Source organism: Hemicordylus capensis, chromosome 1 (assembly GCF_027244095.1).
Source record: "Hemicordylus capensis ecotype Gifberg chromosome 1, rHemCap1.1.pri, whole genome shotgun sequence".
Classification (NCBI taxonomy): Eukaryota; Metazoa; Chordata; class Lepidosauria; order Squamata; family Cordylidae; genus Hemicordylus; species Hemicordylus capensis.
In genome coordinates, this window is record NC_069657.1 from 35,435,569 (window position 1) to 35,455,751 (window position 20,183).

A 20,183-nucleotide genomic window follows, 5' to 3' on the forward strand; every position below is an offset into this window, starting at 1 on the left:
TGAACGCAGCAGGGGGGTACGTACACCCTCCCCCACCCTTAAAGAGCCCCCCGCACCAGTGCTGGACCGCAGCTCCGCGGTTCTGTGCACATTCCTAGGGCCCACTGTGGGTGTCCCCCTACCATCTACTGCCCTTACTTGCCCAGATGGGGCATGCTATTTGTTGATAGTGGGTAGGATGTCATATTTCCCTCTGCCTCGGGCAGCAAGATGTCTTGGGCTGCCCCTGGATGTTAAAGATGGAATGCTGAAGGAAGATGCAAGAGTTTTGTTTAACTCCTGCTAACTGAACAAAAAGGCATCTTTTAAAGTGATGATTCTCGATTGCCTCCCAGTGGCTATTGCTGGTGTCTCCTTTATGTTTTTCTTTAGATTGTCAGCCCTTTGGGACAAAGAACCATCTTCCCATTCCTTTGCTATATAGACTGCTATGTGTACAGTACTTTTTTGCGTTGAGAAGTAGTTTATAAATATTCTGTACAATAATAATAAAATAATTCTAATTCTAATGCTTGCATACTGCAATGCAAACAAATGCTGGTCAGTTTAACATGTCAGAATGATAAAATCTCATCTCATTGGAAACTTGCAAAAATCTATATCTGAAGTTCTTTAGGAGACCTGAGTTCAAATCCCCATTCAGCCATGATACTTGCTGGGTGACTCTGGGCCAGTCACTTCTCTCTCAGCCTGACCTACTTCACAGGGTGGTTGTGAGGAGGAACATAAGTATGTAGTACATCGCCCTGGGCTCCTTGAAGGAAGAGCAGAATATAAAACATAAACAAAACAAAAAAACAAAAAAATTGTGCATTTTATCTGTTATATCATTCAGCTTTTTATCAAAAGCTGAACTGAGCTTTTCTTCAGTTTTGAGCTGCATCTCCAGCTTTGGAGATGCAGCACCAAATAGTCAAGAACAGAACTGACACATGTAGCTAGTTAATGGGTGCTTGAACTATCTTAGATGACCCTAAATATTCTTGGTAGTGCATCTTATATTGAGCTTCTCATACTATGCGAGGCATGGGGATGAGAAGGGGGATGAGAATGAGGAAATAGTAGAAGTTACTTCTCCCTTTCCTACAAACCATTAAGAGATCAAATTTGTGCTTCAAAACTTCAGTTTGTTCCCTTTTTACTTTATTCCCTGTGATTGAAAACCCTTCTACCAGCAGAAAAAAATGGAAAACAAAAGCTAGGACCAGAAGAAAAAAACATTGTCATTAAAACAGACCAAATCCAGATCCCATCACTTTGCATCTTCCTGCCTTCTCCACAGAGGCTAAACACTCTTTTTAATGTAGTTGGGAATCCAGGACAAACCATGTACAAGCCAAGTAATCCATGGATCTGGGAGATTCCTGGATGTGCAGGCCACATGGTTGATCTACCTGTCTGGTACTCTAGTCTGATCAGGACAGAAGAGGTCTTAGAGGGTGCTGCTTTACTGATGCCAAGTGGTTATTATTGGCTGCATAACTAACTCAGTGGCATGGCAATGCTTGTCACAATTTTGGCACAGATTGATTGCTGGATCCAAATGGTTTCTCAGGAATTGAATGATCATTTGATCTAAGAGTTACTTTGCCTGCCTCATTGAGGGGTGTGTGTGGGTGTGTGGGTGTAGCTCCCTTGATAACAGTATTGTTTCTCATTCATGTTCATGTTCATTGAGTGCCTGTACATGAAAGCATTTTGAAATGTTCTTTACTTCTACTCAGAATATTAACCTCATGGCAGATGCACGTTCTGCTCGCGCCTATAGAGATGAACTGGATTCCTTGAGAGAGAAAGCAAACAGAGTTGAAAGACTAGAAATGGAGCTGGTCCGGTGTAAAGAGAAACTGCATGACGTGGATTTCTATAAAGCACGGATGGAGGCAAGTTAAGCAGAGTGCTGTTCTAATTTGATCTTCGAATGGAACAGTGGGGTGCATGTGTTCTGAAGATTGACCTGTTGGGTAATCTTGTAGTTTTAGCTAGTTTATCTTGCTCCTTCTCACATCATGCCTAGTCAAGGGCAAATGAGGAAGCCTGAGTGGTATCAGTCACCTGGGCCTCCTGATTGAGTTTGTTTGGCTCCTCCCCACATTCCAGTTAGGAACACAGGAAGCAGCCTTATACCGAGTCAGATCCTTTGCCCATCTACTGTAGTTCAGTCTTGTCTACACTGGCAGAGGCCCTCCACAGTTTCACGCAGGAGCCTTTCCCAGCCCTACCTGCAGATGCCAGGAGGTGAACCTGGGACCTCCTGCATGTAAAGCAGATGCTCTACTACCGAGTTAGTGGTTCAGCAATTCAAAAATGTTGGTTTAAGGTGGGAGTTAAGATGCTTTACATTTTCACTCGTACTCTAAAAAGTATGGAAGTTGCAAGTTAAGGTGCCCATCTTAACTTCTGTGCCATATAAGATGTAAAGACTTTGTACAGTCTTATATACTAAGTTGGCTTTAGAAATGAGGCTCCATACACCCATACTTTGCCTTGGTCTTTCAGCTGCACATTGGGCTGGGGAGGGGTACATCCAGGCAGAAACTAAACAAGTGCACCTTCCCCAGTCACTTCCTATGGATGCCCCATATGGATTTGCATGATGCATCTCTACAATGGGGCGGAGAGCCAGTCTTGCAGTAGCCAGGCTTCATCCCCTCTGCTAAGCAGGTTTCACCTTTGTTTGCATTTGGATGGGGGACTATATGTGAGCACTGCCTGCTGTAAGATATTTCCCTTATTAGGGGATGGGGCTATAGCCATTGTGGTAGAGCATCTGCTTGCATGCAGAAGGCCTCAGGTTCAATTCCTGGCATCTCCAGGTAGGCCTGGAAAAGACTCTTGCCTGCAACCTTGGAGAGCCATTGCCAGACTGTGTAGACTGTACTGAGCTAGATGGATCAATGGTTTGCCTTGGTATAAGGCACCTTCCCCAGAATTTCACCAGCCCGAGTGCTGTCACCTAGGCCTCCTGATTGTGTTTGCTCCTCCCCCAGTTCCATTTGTTGCTAGTAGTGCAGAGAAGAGATTAATGCATTTCTTCATGCAGGGAAGGATTCTAGCATAACTTAAATCTGCCACAACAATCCTTTTCATTGAGCATCGTGCTGCTCTTGGATATGAATTTTTTCCAGAAACTAAGTAGCTTCTGCTCAAGTATCTGGAAACAGTTGAGCTTCTCCAGAAGAGAATCAAGTGGCAAGGGGTGGGGAACAATCTGGAATAAAAACAAACACCTATATTCAGCTTTAAAAAACACACATGCACTTTTAAAAACAACAACATCATACTGTGCTTTTCTCTTGACTGGATCAAAAGTTTAGTAGCTGCTCAACTCCCCCACCCAGCCCTAAGCTATGAAAAGTCACGTGCACAAGATGTTTAGTTAGTTATACAACCAGTTGTGATTAATAATATTTTTGGTAATTAAGGAAGAGTTTGCCTTTCTAATGCAATGAAGTACCCTTTGAGATCAGTGCTGTAGGGGACATCTTCTCCTTCACTCTGACTTGAAGCTTTGGAGTTTTATAGAGTAATTATTTCAATTAAATTAGGAAAATGTTGAACAGCGGGTTCATTGTGTGGATGAGGCAGGCCACCTACAACAGAACTTTTATTTGGTTGTGATAGTTTCACAGAGCAGACTTATCTACAAGATGCATTGATGGGACAGGATATGTTTGATACTACCTCCCCCTGTGCTAATAGAGCAGGGTTCCCATGCCTCTCCTGAGTACGTGATAGAAAATAATGCAAGAAGTGCAACATTACCCAGCATGCAGGGTCGGTGCTACCATAAGGCCAACTAGGCAGCTGCCTAGGGCGCAGACCTCAGAGGGGCACAGAGTGTATCAAATCAATCAAAATGATTTGTGTGCCAAAATATTTTCTTTTGTATTTGAGAAAGATAATCAAAAATTGATGTATTACCTATTCTTGCAATTTAAAATAAATATAGCTGTTTCAAGTTTTGTGCTTTTCATTTTTTCTACAAAACATCTGTTTTTGAAAATCGAAGTTGACATTTTTGGGGGGGTGGGGTGCAAGTACTTAGCCTTGCCTAGGGCGCAAAATAGTCTGGCACTGGCCCTGCCAGCATGGAAGGGCAGTGATAGGGAAAACTGTGCTTGCTTTTGCTCTGTTGTGCAGTTTCCTTGGGCCTTTTCTTGGGATGAGAATATTTCTCTGTGATGCTTTCAGACCATTTCCCACAACTGATGCTCTTCAATATGTTCTGTGGCTGTTCAAGCAGGGTGCATCTACTTGTGAACCTCCACTCACTTGTTACTCACCCTTGTTGTCTTCAAAGGAACATAGGAAGCTGCCTTATTGGCCAGCCCTATCAGACCATTGGTCAGCCCTATCTTGGAGAAGCCAGGGAGGGAACCTGGAACCTTCAGCTCTTCCCAGAGCGGCTCCAACCCCTGAGCGGGAATATCTTACAGTGCTCACACATCTAGTCTCCCATTCATATGCAACCAGGGCAGACCCTGCTTATCAAAGGGGACAAGTAATGCTTGCTACCACAAGACCAGTTCTCCCCCGCCCATCATGATGGGGAGCACAAAGTGTGCTTCACCAACACACCACACCAAGACCAAAGGTCTGCTTCCCCATCCCCATGGATTTGGGATAGAGACAGCATACTTAACCTTTCCCCTGTCAGTCACTGTCCCCCTGAAAACTTTCTTCTCCTTTCCTCTCCACCGAATGTTCCAAACCCATGTTCACTTTGCAAATGTGAGTCTGGAGCTTGGGGAGGGGGAGAGAAACAGCTGGCAAATTCTCTCCCTTTTCTGTTGCACTTTACAATTAAGAAAAGTCTGTTGCACTGGTATTATATGCAGCTGCATTGTAATATGTAGTTTGGTTCTATGTATTATAGTTTTGCCTTCATTTTTTGTCTCGAAATGTTTTAGGAAATGTTATTCTCACCCCCTCCCCCATCTTGTGGGAAATACCAGCTAATGTTTTCATTTGCTATCTTTTTATAGCATTAAAACATGAAGTAAATTTCGTCCTCTGAAGTAGGTAGTGTTTTTGCCCAGAGTTAACATTTCAAGCCTGGCATGATTGTCCATATGAAGTCAGATGTCTGCTATTAAAATGCCTTTTACTTTGTATATACTGTTTCCTCTGATATTCAGTCACAGTATGTTATAATGAAATCAGCAACTCAGCTTCATGAACTTGTGGTGGTTGTTTTTATTTGCAGGAGCTCAGAGAAGATAACATCATATTAATTGAAACAAAAACCATGCTAGAAGAGCAGTTGATGATAGCGAGAGCGCGTGGCGATAAATTGCATGAGGTTGAAAAGGAGAACTTGCAGTTGAAATCCAAACTTCATGACATAGAATTGGTACAGTGCGGTGTTCTTAATTGTCAATGGGATTCTCTTTTTGAATGTATTGTTTTTCAGGCAAATAAGACAACGTGTGTCTGTACTGAAGAAGCATGTGATCTATTCTGAGAACAGATTGAAAGATCAACTTGGCTGTGTAATTGATCTTGTCTGTTTGGGCAAGAGAGACTAGTTTTTGTAGATTTCATGTTGGTGTACAAGTACAGCACTGAAGATAGAGGCTCACATTCCCTGCAGTACCCTGCTGATCCAAGAGTGGGGCATGCATGCTGGTTCTGTGCAGCTCAGTAGCCCAGCCTTGCTTCTAGTGATGGCGGAGAGGTTACATAGGAAGCTGCCTTATATCAAGTCAGATCATTTGTCCATCTAGCTCAGTATGTCAGCACTGACTGGCAATGGCTCTCCAAGGTTTCAGACAGGAGTCTCTCCCAGCCTTAGGGGTTGAAGCTGGGAACTTCTGCATGCAGATGCTCAGTCACTGAACTCTGGCCCTCTACCCTAAGGGGAATAATCTTACAGCACCCACATGTAGTTACCACTGTTCCCTGTAACAGGGATTTCCAGATGCTGCTGACCACAACTCCCATCACTTCCAGCATCTGGGAATCCCTGTTAAAGAGAACAGTGGTAGTCACCCATGCAAATGCAGACCAAGGTAGACCCTGCTTAGCAAAGAAGTTAATTCATGTGTTCTGCCACAAGACCACCTCTCCTCCCCGTGGCTACTAAGGATTGCATCCTGATTATTCTCCTGTCATTCCTAATGAGAGAATCATTGCACTCCCAGGCCCCAGTAAAGACAGGACATGCATAATTGGAATAACTATGGCCACTTTATTGGTAAATAATATATACAAAATTGCATCGAGGAACTTAACTATCCAGAATGTGGCTGCTCCACCTGTGTGGGTCAGCCTCATAAGGAGAACTGCTCCACACCTGGGTGAAGGGCTGGGTGCCGATTCAGCCAGGCACCAAGTTCTGATATCCCCTCACTGCTGGGCTTCCCCCACTGAGGGGAGGGCAGCCTGACCCACTACAACACAAGCTGCACAACTCTGAGCCGGTGAGTTGAGCCACCCTCTGAGTGGGGGGGCAGTCCCAACTGTCCAGGCCGCAAAACCCTGAAGGGTAGTTCCTTGGCCCCCTCCCACTTTAAATGGTCCTCCAACCCAACACTGTTTACCAAAAAAGCCTACCCCAACCCGCACTCTCCTGCCAAATGACCAAAGAATCCTGCGACTGGTGAAACCCCTGTCAGGAAACTTAGTGAGAAGTAGGTGGAAAAAAGGCTGCATCTGGTGCCAATCTGGTGTGCCCCCCCCCCAATCCTACTTGGCTCCAAATGGCGACTGGGTAACGCTCTCTGAGCACAGGGCGGATGGGTGGGTGCCTTGCCCAGTAGCAACTGGAGGAGAAATGAGTAGGCTGGCTGCTTATGCAGGCCCATCCTGCACTTGATTGGCCGGCCATAGTCACATGCAGGGAGAGGCAAAATGGCGGCCCCTGCACCTGCCTATGGTGCCAGGAGCAATGATGTAAATCACTAGCAGCGAGGTTGAACTGCTGAGCTGCATGGAATCAGCTTGCATGTCCTGCTCTTGGATCTGTGGGGTGTTGCATAGAATGTAAGCCACCTATTTTGACCTCATTGTTAATAGGTTGATGTTGGTGTAAGGATTTATTTTTTAAAAAATTATCTGGAGAGGATAACTGAATACATCACACTTTCTACAGAATTTGATTCAACGTACAGTGTTGGCTTTAGGCTGAAATATTGGCCTTGGGCCGTATTTGTAAAGGTATGTTTGGAAGTCAGAACTTTGTGTTGGTATATATGTTTGATTTGCAGAGGGAAGAAGAGTCTGGCATCCTAACAAAGTGCTTGAGGAAGGATGTTTTGCTAGCACAAAGCTGTTGCGCTAGCTACTTATGCTGAGTCTGGAGCTTGTGTTCCAGGGTAGTGCTGCGCATCTGCAAACATGCTTGCGCTTATGCAAGAGTTGTGCAACCTGCAGCATGCCTCACTTGTGTTAAAGGGAACTTTTGTCCAAGAACACTGTAGCATAAATCCACGTAATTCCATTGAACTCAACTGTGAATTTATTTATTTATTTATTTATTTATTTATTTATTTGTTTATTTATTTATTTTTGCTCTAGCCCAACTTTGCTCATTACCCAAGTGCTTCTTGGGATGATGTCAGCCAGTGATATGAACGTTATGATCAGTCTATTTCCTAGACCCAGAACTTGGGGGGAAACAAGCAGTTCAATGACACTCTTGTTTAGTTAAGATATTTTCTTGTTGAAACTGCTCCACCGCATTAATAATTTTTAGTATGCCATCAAAATTGTATAAGAATTCACTTAGTTAATTGAATGAGAGGGTGTGTATTGCAATACTGCTCTTGCTGAAAATGCTATGGCAACTACAGCATATAAAGAGGCCCTGGAGAAAGAAAATATTTCAAATAATTAATACCACCATGACCACTCATAACCCAGGATGGTGCACTGATGCTTTCCAAGCAGAGGGCAAGAGGAAATTACACCCAATCAAAACAAGCTTTAATCTTGATGTGGTGCTGCCTCCTGTTCTGTGTCTCTTCCCTCCTAGGAAATGGTCTGGTTCAGGTTGCAAGCAATATTAAATATTCTCAGAAGGCAAGGGAGGCTAAGTGGGGATGGCCAACTAGTGTCCTGTGAATCACATCCTGGCCTCTTCCTAATCTCTCCATTCCCTTCACCTTTCTCTGTCCCAGATTGGGAACATGAGATTCTGATGTTGACATGGGAGCTGTATCTCCCACTGGGAAAGGTCAGCCCCCTACCCCCACCCCGGACTTGTATGACACAACATACTCCTAATTTCACAGTGCGGGGGAAACGTGTTTGTCAGGTTCTTCGACCAAGGGATGTTTGTTCTTCCCCACAACTGTTTGACAGGAGAGGGATGGTGGTGGTGATGATGATAATGATGGCGGCATGACCAGAGCAGGGCTTCATGCCCTGAGCAATTGCATTAGGGAGGCTCCAGTTCCCCATACACCACCAAGCTACAGAAGTTGGTTGTCATTGCCTCACTTGGTCCCCAAATGTTGTTGGACTACAACTCCCATCACTCCCAGTGACAATTGTCCATTGCGGCTGAGGATGATGGGAGTTCAACATCACCCGGGGACCTATGTTTAGGAACCTGCCTTAATGCATATTACTGTTTGTCTACTGATTAGACACTCTCTAGTTAATGATTAATAAAACAGCTTCACCTCTGTTAGGACAGGGATACTGACAAGAAGAGAATTGAAGAGTTGTTGGAAGAGAATATGGTGCTGGAGATTGCGCAGAAGCAGAGCATGAATGAGTCTGTACACCTGGGCAGGGAATTGGAGCAGCTGTCAAAGAGCACAGATCTCTCAGATAGTAAGTAACCTAGTGATTTACCACTCTTAAAAAGTTGCTATATTTTAGATACATATCTAGTATTTTTTAAATTCCAATCTGGGAGCACATGGTGAAAGAAGTTCCTTTAACTATTACCAAATCATATATATATATATTTAAAGGTCTATTTTCATCTAGGTCTTGTTATCTGATATATTGCTGCTACTTTCCCTTTTCAAATTCTTAAAAACCAGGCCAGCCTTCCATTAGGCAGGGTGAGGCAGCACATCTCAGATGGGACATCTTGAGCTTTCATTAACGAGCAGCAAATTGTCAATTATTGAGTTCATTGTTGTTTTTGCCAACTGGCGTTGGGGTGGGGCACCATCTGGATTCTCAGCCTCAGGCACCAAAATATCTTGGACCATGCCTGCTTGAATGGCAACCAGTTGTTTAAAGTTATTATTGGAAGCTTATCTCACTGCGACTTACCAGCTTATTCAGAGCTTTGGTGTGATGCATCTTGCTGCTGGCAGAAGTTATGACTGTTTAACAGCTGCAATGAGTTTCTGAATTATGCACCTTCTTCTGGATAATGGCCAAAAAGGTAGCAAACATCAATACATGATTTATACATTGGGTTTTTTTCAGATGCATTTTAGGAAAACAGTTTAAGTGAACAGTTTAAGAGAGCCCTTTCTCTATACTCAGAGTATTGCACTAATTTAATGTTGACAGTGGCCCAGTGGACTAATGCAGATGTAATTGTGGCTCCCTCTTCACCACAGCTGGGAATTGTGAGCCAGCCTTGAGAAATGCATTCCTCCATTGCAAACGGTGTGTGTAAACAGGTCATTGGCACCAACATGAAGGCAATCCACGTTGGTCTCCTTAACTGATCTGAAACTCACTTCAGTTTGGGATCTTGATTTGAGGGGAAACTCAGGTTATCTTTAACTGTGGTTCATGCCTATGCTGATGTCCTACTTACAGGAGGCATTTGCTCTAGGGAGCAGTTTTGCTGCTAGGAGGGAGCATCTGTTCCTGAGGCTGGCTAGCTCTGTAATACTGTGAAACTGTACAACATTCGTGGGTCAGTGGTAGAGCATCTGCTTTATATGCAGAACATCCCAGATGCAATTCCTGACATCTCTAGGTAGGACTGGGAGAGAAACATTGTCTGAAATCTTGGAGTGTCATTGCCAGTCAGTGGTCTGATTTGGTATAAGGCAGCTTCCTATACTCCTGTGTAGCATTCTAGATTATATGTATGTGGGACTGAGCTGATCATTACTCATGGTCTGAAGGTAATAGGGCACACAAGCCTCAAAACAAGGGATGGTGTGCTTTCCCCTCTCCCTTTTAAATGGATGGAGATTTGCCTGAATTAGATTAAATGCAAAGGGTTGAGAAATGAGCTTTATAATTCTAGAAGTGGATCCAAGTATATGAATGTGTCACAGTCAGGTATTCTGAACATTCGACAGCAAGGAAGTCCTTTGTATTTGAACTGAACGAATGTGCATCAAGTCGCATCTTGAAGCTTGAAAAGGACAACCAGAGCCTGCAAAATATCATCCAGGAGCTCAGGGATGCATCTGTAACTACTGAAGAGGCTAACCTGAAATTTGTGGAATTGCAAAATGAGAATCAACAGCTTGGCCAAAAGGTAATTAAAAAGTGTTAGTGTAGTTGACTGTATGGGAATTAGGAATCTAAGAATGATCACATGACTCTGATTTTTGCTTCCTGTCAGTGTTGTGAATTGAAATGATGTTTTTGAGCCATCTTCAGGTGTTCTATTGCGTTTCCCCCACTATCCACGAAATTGCACTCTGCTGTTAACTTGCACCACTGTAAGCAGTGCATTTTAATACATTAGATTCTGATTTAAGCATGTCTTATATTCAGAATATCAACATCCAATAAATTGTTTTTGCACAGTTTTATACAATTCGAACTATTGTTTTTTAAAATAATTTTTATGGTGGGCCTTATGTTGTCAAATGATTTTTGTTGTATGGCATAGAATGTTTTGCTGTACATGCGCCAATTGCATTTAATTTTTGTAATGGCCTATTGGTTTTAAAAAACATTGATAAAGAGTGATTTATTTGACTGACGTATTGAGAGGTAATTATGGCCAATTGCTTCTTTGATGCAATTCTGTTTAAAGTATGAATTTATAGCAAGGAGAAAGCTGAAACACTGAGTTGTGGTCAAAGAAGACTTCTATTTTTCACTTATAGCCCAGCTAACTTCATTGGTACCTCTGTTCCATAATACCATAAAACCAAAAAATTTCCCCACCCCAGAATAAGACTATTCCAGCATATCAGAGAGTTCAGCAAAAGATTGTTTTTGTTTCCTATACTGCCCAAGTCTTACATTCCTGTAATGGTGGCCAGTTCAAACATCCCCATGTTTTATCCAAGGTTGACTTGGCTACCATGTTACAGTCTGCCCTCCAGTTGGCATACAAAAAGGTTCTTGTTCTTGGAGAACAGGTACTTAGGGCTATCCTGCAAAGAGGATTTAGTGATTATTTACTTACATCACTTTTAATGAAATCATGAAATGCTTTTAAATAATGGACGGTGATTATTATGTTGTAAGGTTTTAATTGATCGTGTGTTTCCTTTTGTTCTGTGCTCCTTTGGATTCATAAATAGGGCAGGATAGAAACCACTAAATCTCTTCTGATCTCAACTAGGACAACAAAACACTGAACTATGGGAGCATGAGAGGAGCTGCCCACTCTAAGTTATATCCCAATGTGGCACCTATTCTCTGTAACTTCCTAATTTGGATCTTGGACTCATTTTAAGTTGTACTCTAATCACAGATATTTTATTTAGTATATGTCGCCCTACTCCCATAGGACTCAGGGTGGCTTACAAGCAATAATATACACAACACAATTTCATAAAAATATATCTTACATAGCTTCATAAACCACAACCCCATACAATACTCATTGTATTGTATCGTGAGAGAAAGGTTTTCCTCTTTAGTCTCCCTGTTATAAACTAAATGAGAAATAGTGTGCTGCTTCTCATTAGAGTATAGCTTTTGATTTGGAGAGTTCTGTATGGGTCCTTCTGCAGCAGAAACCCCTTTTTGTGCATCCTAAACTTGGAAAATGAAGTTCAAAATACTTTGAAAATGTTGGGCATAATTCAGCAAATATTACACACTCAGAAGTTCCATTTATTTCATTAAGATAGTTGTTAAAGCCCAGTCCTATGCATGTTTACTTAGAGGTAATCCCCACTGTGTTCAGTAGAACTCACTTCCTTGTAAGTGTGCATAGGATTGCAATCTAAACCTCTGCTATTGAAATCAATGGGACTTAAAAGTACTAAACTTCGGCTGGATCAAGCCCATTCTCTTTCTTTGGTTTGAAACAGTAACTCAAGTTACATTTCATTAGTTGGGTGTGAGTTATAACAGGTGCACATACTCCTAAGTAGCAGTACATTGCTCTCGAATCATGTGAGTCCAGCATGACTCACCACCACCTCCCCTCTCTATTTTAAGCCAGCAAGACTGATATTCAAAAAAACCTCTTGTGGTTGACCAAGTGCTGGAGGGTGCCTGGGGCAGGGCAAAAAAGCATGCCTCATCTGAAAGAGGTGAACAAAAATGTCAGCTGCTTGAAAGTACAAGGCCAGTTGAAGAACAGGCATTAAATATCTGATAGTCTTGGTCAATTTTATCCTGCTGGGGTGGGTAGGCACAGAAGCTACTCCAGTGTGGCAACTGTTTATTAGAATTTGGTCAGATTCACCGTTCCCTCTAAGGTGTACAGCCACGCGCGCACACACACCCAAGCCTCCCGCGCAGCGAACTCTAACTACCGCTCACTTCCTCTGCAGCTGCTGCTCCCCTCGCCACCTTTCCCCCCATCACCTTTTCCCACGTGGCAGCGGCAGCAAACAGGACTCAGAGTGAGACGATTCCCTTCTTCACAAGAGCCAGAGTGGCAGACGGGGAGGCAAAGGCGAGGGATATTGCTCAGATCCCACCCCTCCACCTCTCTCCGCCTGCCGCTTGGGCTTTTGTAAAGGAGAGAATCATCTCCTTCCGAGTCCCGTTCACTGCTGCCGATCTCACGTGGTGGCAACAGTAAACGGGTCTCGGAGGGAGATGATTCTCTCCTTCACAAGAGCCCGAGCGGTGGCGGGGAAAGGCAGGAGACTGGCAGAATGTCAAGGGGGGGATTTTTTTTAAATGCACTCTAGTCTTTCCATCTCAACAGCGTTCAAGCGGGGATCCTTAGCCCGGATCCTCCTTGAGCTCGGAAAGAAAGAATGGGGGCAGAGCAGTGCGCTTGAGGAGCTGGGGTTTTCGGCATTGCTACAACCAAAGGGCCCTCTTTGCGCGGCCATGGCATCCCTGGCATCCAAGCAAAACAAACTTTAGTTTGTTTAACAATCACCGAGTGTAAAATGTTGCAGTCATAAAGTAGAGTTATATGGGAGATAGGTCTGAGTGTAGCTCAAGGCCAATAGCAGAAGGGGGTATTTCCTCGCTGATCTCTTCCCCCGACAATTGGGGTACCTAAAAGCAGAATACTTTGTGTTCTGTGACTGGTTCTTTTGATTGCTTTAAGGTAAACCTGAGTTGCTAAAATGAGCTCATATTCTCTTGGAAACCACATTTCTCCTGCTTCAGTTCTTAAATAAATACCTTAAACTTTGTAGAAATGTTATTGTTCTCTAAGATATCCGGAGATCAGATGTACATAGTTAGCCCCCAGCTAGCCTGGGGGCAGGCAGAGATTTTTTTAAAAATGCATTTATTATTTCTGTGTGTGTGTGAGTTATGTGTGCACACTGCCTTGGTACTTACTGCCACCCATAACAAAACTCTTTCCGCTCAGTGATTAGAGGGAACACTGGTCAGATTGCTGGTTTCTCATATCACTTCTTGCATAGAGCTACTCAGTAAACGCAGGTAATGGATTGCTTGTATAAGCACTAATCATTGGAGTGGCTTAAAGAACTACCTGCTGCCACATGATGCTGCCCACCCACTGAGATCTCAGGGGGAGGCCCTAGTCTGTGTCCTGTCTCCATCGGAGGTGATGTTGGTGGAAATGTGGAACAGGGTCTTCTCAGTTGCAGATTTGCAAGACCCAGTTGTAGGTCTTCTCAGTTGCAGAACCAGACTGTAGAATTTCCTTCTCCAGGAGCCTTCCTTATTAACCTTTCACTGACTAATGACTAGGGGTGTGCAGAATGTTCCACAGTTGGAATGTTCTGACTTGAAACTGTTTTGTGTGTCCCAAGCTCAGAGCAGAACACCCTTAAAATGAAGGGCCTGCTCCGAGCTCGGAACAGCCCATTTCAAATGGGAACATTCTGAGTGCCATTTTAGATTCCAAAATGGCACTCGGAATGGAGTTGTTTGGTCAGAACAACTGGCTCAACCGGTGGTTCTGACGGAATATCCCAAGGATTTTATATTCCATTCAAGCTTGGACTGGAACGGAAAATCCATTTTGTGCACATCCCTACTAATAACGATCATCCTTTTACAGTGCACCTTCAGTATTGGTTAATCCTCCCCTCTGAGCTGTTTGATTTCCAGTGGCTGCCTTGCCTGCTTACTGACTGTGTTCTTGTTTGTTCTGCTGCCCAAATATTGTATTGTTTGACTGCATTGTTTTATATGGCAGATTCCTTGTTGTACTTTGTGTGCTACTTTTGAGGGCCCTTCAGCTGCTTATACTGTACATTTAAATGTAAATACCTATAATATAACGAAAGCAAAGAAAGCCCATGGTCTTAGCCCAGGGGTTCTCAGACATTTTGGTACCATGACTCCCTAAAATTGGGGGTTCTCAAAATGTGGGTTTGGACCCTGTGGCGGGAGGGTCACAGACAACTTTAAAGGGTTAGTAGGGAACTGTCGGAAGGCAGACAGGGAGAGAGGAGCCAAAAACCATTCTGGCTTCTCCACCTCTCACAAAGGTAAAGGAGCTGCTCATCTTTGAATTATGGACTGCTCCTTTCTGCCTCTTGACCCTTAAAGTTGCTTTGTGATCTTCCAGGTGGTTCCCAACCCCTGTCTTAGCCTATAGACTCACTAAGTGGAAATGCAAAAGGCACTCAGCATGAGCTTTAGCCTCAAAATTGTGTGACCTGGAAGCGAAAGTGAGCGCCCCACCAACCACCCCCCGCCGCTCAAGCCTTATAGATATGTGGCCAGGGAATGTTTTCTATTTGGTCCCCTCCACACACACCATTTTTCTTTTTCTTAACTCTGCATTACTTCTTTCCTCCCATGCTCCTGCTTCCATAATGCAGTGTGTCATTTTCCTGACTGGAGAAATCTCGCACACTGTTCTTGTGAGCAGGAAAAGATCCCAGTCTGAGATCTTATTGCCGATGAGAGAATATAGCACTAGGCAGGAAGGACTAATGGTCTGACTTGGGCAGCGGGGGGTAGTTTCATATGCTTATATGAGACACATGAAATTCTTCATCAAGTAGAAATGCTAACGCACTGAACAGTTAAGGGTTTAAGGGTATCCTGGGACTCATGGTGTGTCCTTGATAACTTTTGATAATGTAGCCTTTATTAATTTGCCCAAGCCTTAACCATCTGTAAGGGTCATATACAAACCACTTGTATTGAGCTAACCCGCTTTCATTTTTCATCCTGAATCTCTTTGAGAGGAAGCAAGCAGATTGAACAGACATTCCCGTTTCATTTCTGGTCCCCCGGGAGATTCTTGTGAACAGCACTTATCTCCACAACAGATTTATATTCCAGTCTTCAGCAAACATCCCCCTGGAGACCTTATGGAGTGTGTTGCTGTTATACTTCTAAATGTTAAATGTGCTTATCTACATATTGGTCAGGGCTTTCTTATCTAGACATTTCCTGTAATACAGGCAAATATATGCTTGCAATCTGTCTGTCTTCACCCATTTTTCTCTAACTCTGTCGTATGTTTCTCAGCAACAACCCTGCCAATGCATGAGTTTTGATGTGTGGCCAATTTATTCAGGAGTATGGGCCAAACTGAACGAGCATCGTGAACCATCTAATTAGCTTGTTTTATACACAAATAGTGAGTAGGCTTGCTTAGGCAATGGCTAAGCATCTTTTGTCCAATTTCAGGCATAATACTGAAAATGTTATTCCCCTTCCCCCATTGCTTTAGAGACTGTTCACTCGCTTTTGTATACTTTTTTCTGGTGTTCCCTCCTGTAGCCAGACCTGTGTGATAATGCCCAAAATTCCCTCAGGACCCCAGGCTCAGGGTCTCCTTCAGATTTACTCCCTGACACATGCAACTTCTGTGCATTATGAAAATCTTTGGTAGAGCAAAGGAAAGATTGCCAACACAGTAATATATAACTATACTTACTTCATTATTTTTATTGGTTATGCATTGCTTTATTCTACAGATCAGGGCTTTTAAAACTTGGATCCCCAGATGTCGTTAGGCTACAACTTCCATCATTCCCAGCCACAATGGCTGTTGGGAATTGTAGTCCAACAATATCAAAGGACCCAAGTCTGAAAACCCTGCTGTTGATCATGATAAAAATCAGAATTAATACCTATGAGATACAGGCTATAGGCCCAAAGGGGTGGTGGATGATTAAACATTTTAGTTGCTCTTTAGCTGAAGTTCAGAGTGGCATGTGTTTTAAAAACAACATCAATTAAAAATATAAACAGTAAAGCATGTCAAATGTAACAGCATATAATTAATATATGGAATTCACTGCCACAAAATGTGATGGCAGCCACTGGAAGTAAATGGCTTTAAATGAAGTTTAGGCCAATTCATGGACATCAAGTAGATCACTGGGTGTTCTAATATTTATATACTGCTTTTCAGCAAAAGTTTCCAAATTAATTTACATAGAGAAATAAATAAATAAAGATGGATCACTGTCCCCAAAGGGCTTACAATCCAAAAAGAAACATAAGAAAGACAACAGCAACTGGAGGGATGCTGTGCTGGGGTTGGATAGGGCCACTTGCTCTCTCCCTGCTAAATAAAGAGAATCACCACTTTTAAAAGGTGCTTCAGCTCAATTAGCAGCTCTCTTAAGTTCCTGCGGGATATGTGTATTCTGCATCACCACATTTTCACCTTCATCAGCGCAAAAAATCCAGGTTTTCAGGCCACATGCTTTGTGTCCAACATATATTGCAAAAAATGAAAACAGGATAAGATTACTGTTAATCTTGCAGAATTGTTGCTGTGAAATCTGAGAGAGGGCAGGATATGGAAGGACACTTCACTCATACATGGAGGGGAGGGACTATTTTTCCAATTCCCTTCTTTCCTGTGCTTTGCTTTATGTACCCTCTGACTACCAGTTGCAGGGGAGTAACAGCAGGAGAGAGGGCATGCCTTCAACTCCTTCCTATAGGCTTCGAGCAGCATCTGGTGGGCCACTGTGTGAAACAGGTTGCTGGACTAGATGGGCCTTGGGCCTGATCCAGCAGGGCTGTTCTTATGTTTTTATGTTCACTTACATAAATGTCCCTGAAGGTAGGTGGGGAATTGAGGGCAGCAGAGGGAAAGGGGAATCAGCCAAAATCACTCATCCCTGTATTTGCAGCTGAAATGTATTTCCATGTTTGTGACACTAGTCAGTATGTGATCCTATCTAATTAAAACTGAAATTTCAAAAGTTTGGAATGGCTATCTTGGAGCAACAGAGGTATTGTATAAAATACCTGACCGGAGAAACTAAGGTTGATCATTAGGAGCAGAAGGGAAAAATGCTTTGCTGTCCCTTAATCTCTGTGGTTTGCAAGAGCATATCTAAATTAAGCAGAAGCTTGGCCAGTTGTACCAGATGGCAGTTGCTGCTCTGTTCTTAGTGCAGCCCCAGACATTTTTTGGTGAAGAATTCTATACAATCTAATTCTACAGGAAGGAGGGAATTATTTAATTACCAAATAGTGAAGATTTTTGGGCTTGATGCTGGCAAATTCTGGAACTTGATCAAGTTGTGTTCCTTAGAGCTCTCTTCTGAAATGGAAGTAGAATACAAAATAGACCATTTGTGGAGCTCATTTGCTGTTTTGCCAAATCAAGCAGGTTGTGATAGGGCATGTTGGCATTGCAGTGAGTTGGTAATGCTAGAGAAAGAGAGGAAGACTGGCAGCAGGGACATGGTGTTTCTTATCGTCTCCCTCCTTTGTATAAATTTGCATTGTGGAAATTTCTTGTTCATAATTTTAAGATGAATAAGACAATGGGCCAGTTTGGACATTTAACTTGTTACATTTTTGGTCCATGCAATTAAAAGGGAAATGAGTCAAGAGGATACGCATCTTGACATCTTCCCAGTGTATGTATTCATGGGGGAAGGGGGCACTTCATCCGAACCATCACTTTACACATGACTCAGTTTGGGTCATGAGTAGAACAGCAGTTTGGATGAGCTGCCCCACCCCCACCCCCCACACACGATAAAGATATGCTTCAGGAGGAGATCAGGATGTCTGTCAAAGATGTCAGGATGGGCATGGTCTTGGTGCATCCTTCTTTTAATTGAGTGGGTCAGAAAGGTATCATCTGAACCAGGCCAATGATTCTTGCAGGCCCCCTTCTCATGTCACACCAGCAGAATGAGAATCATCACAATGCATTTCTTGCCTGTATTGTTGGGGTTATATGAAACACATGGTGCCACAGGAGAGGTGTTGATGTAGATTATCAGCTCCTCCCCACACCAGCATTGCCCAGGCGCAAGATTGGCATTGGGAGGACTTGTGTGATGGGCTTCTCCCATGTGACCATGAGTGTCCTGTGGGGGGTGCAAAAGGGGGCAGACCCCCCCATTGAGCCAGTTCCCATTGAATTCAATGGGGCATACTCCCAAGGAGGGGGCTATTGGACTGCTGGCTTTGCCTACCCCCCCCCCCGAAAAGGTTATGTGGACACTCATGCATGTGACCTGGTCTTTTTGCACTACAAAAGTAAAATGAGGGAGAGCAACACTGTCAGACTGGAGAGGGGGAGAGAGGAACCTCAAAAGGAGGGAGGCCAGCACTCCTTCAAATTAGGGGGGAGGAGAAGAACCTCAAAAGGTGCTGAGAAATGATTGCTACTCTGACAAAGACTGAAAAGTTACACTTAACAGGCTTTCAAATAACTTTGCTTGTGTGCCACAGTTTGAGAAGCTAAGTGTCCCCTTATGCACTCACTTGTCCCCTCCTCCTATTGTTAATATTAAAAGAGGCTCCTTTTCAAGTGGTGATTCTGTTACATTTTGCAGGGGAAGGGCAATTGTCCCTGTTCAACTCTAGCACATCCCTTCTGTGAAACACTTATCTTTTTAGTCTTAGATGTTTCTTGGGTTACGTAGAACCCCTTCCGGAAGAGTTTCCAGCTCTGAGGCTCTCTTGCAAACTGAAATTTGGCACTCTTTCAGGGAAAACACTTTTTTATTATTGTTTGCTTGACTTGAGAGGAAAACAAAAAAGTTTGCCTAGACTTGCTGTTTTGGCATAACTAGCAATGGATGGACAACAATAGAAGTATTCACTTTCTCACAGTTTTTTAAATATGAGAACAATGTTACAGCTTGTAAGTGATCCTTTGTACTCATTTTCTCCATGCAGATTGAGAAGCTGCAAAACCAGATTGAAAAAGAGAAGCAAAGTAATCAAGACTTGGAGACTCTGAGTGAGGAGCTCCTAAAGGAGAAGGAAGAGCTTCAGGGCATGATGGAGACCTTAAAAGCTGACAAAGAGAGACAGGTGCAAGAAGAGACAATCTTTGCAAATGTATTCTGAAGGCATGCCCGCTTGTCTGATTAGAAAGCCTTATTGCCTTGCAAATGTAAAAAGACACAGAAAATTCTCCCGGTGGGAAGTTTTGTTCAAGGACTGAACAGGAACAAAAATGAAGCAGTTCATCCCATTTTCTACCCACACATTTTTTGAGTATTCCAAGCACTGGTTTCCTAACCTTCAGGTCACCTTGACTTCTACTTTGAGAGTGACTGCCAGAGAGGATGTAGTTAGTTTCCCATATTGCTGGAGGGAAAATCAAGTTACGTTAACAGTTGCATCCCGATCAAATTGAAAAGGTGCTGATCAAGGGCATCGTAGGAATGAAATGGGCCCTGAGACAAGAAGTTAAATTGGACCCCTGAGCCCCCTGCTGCCTTCTCTTCCCTTGACATCTGACATGGTAAAAAACCAAACATACTTGGCATGTCTTTTCTCTTGCTCCTGTGTAAGTAATATCACACATTCGCCACTTTCTGATCAGGAGCAAGCAGTTTGCCAATGAGTCAGGGAGATGGGATGGGAGAACAATGAGCAGGCTGTTCCTAAGCCAGCAGGGCTCCCCTTTCTCATGGGCCGAGGGTCATTTCCCCCACCCCTGCACCGCCCCTTGTTCAGAGTGTTGCAGCACCTTTGCTGCTGCTGTTTGCAATAGT

General features: G+C 43.4%; 1 protein-coding gene across 7 annotated transcripts in view; it reads left to right on the forward strand.

Moving 5' to 3' along the window:
- The window catches only part of CCDC88C (coiled-coil domain containing 88C), a 154,278-nt gene that overhangs the window by 92,378 nt on the left and 41,717 nt on the right, over positions 1–20,183 (forward strand). For 6 of the 7 annotated variants that reach the window (XM_053284259.1, XM_053284261.1, XM_053284265.1 and 3 more), the window contains 5 exons: positions 1,725–1,883; positions 5,210–5,356; positions 8,640–8,784; positions 10,209–10,414; positions 19,357–19,494. In XM_053284259.1, coding sequence (XP_053140234.1) covers positions 1,725–1,883; positions 5,210–5,356; positions 8,640–8,784; positions 10,209–10,414; positions 19,357–19,494 — 795 coding nt within the window. The remainder of the gene's footprint in view (positions 1–1,724; positions 1,884–5,209; positions 5,357–8,639; positions 8,785–10,208; positions 10,415–19,356; positions 19,495–20,183) is intronic. The other variant, XM_053284260.1, reaches the window with a different exon arrangement.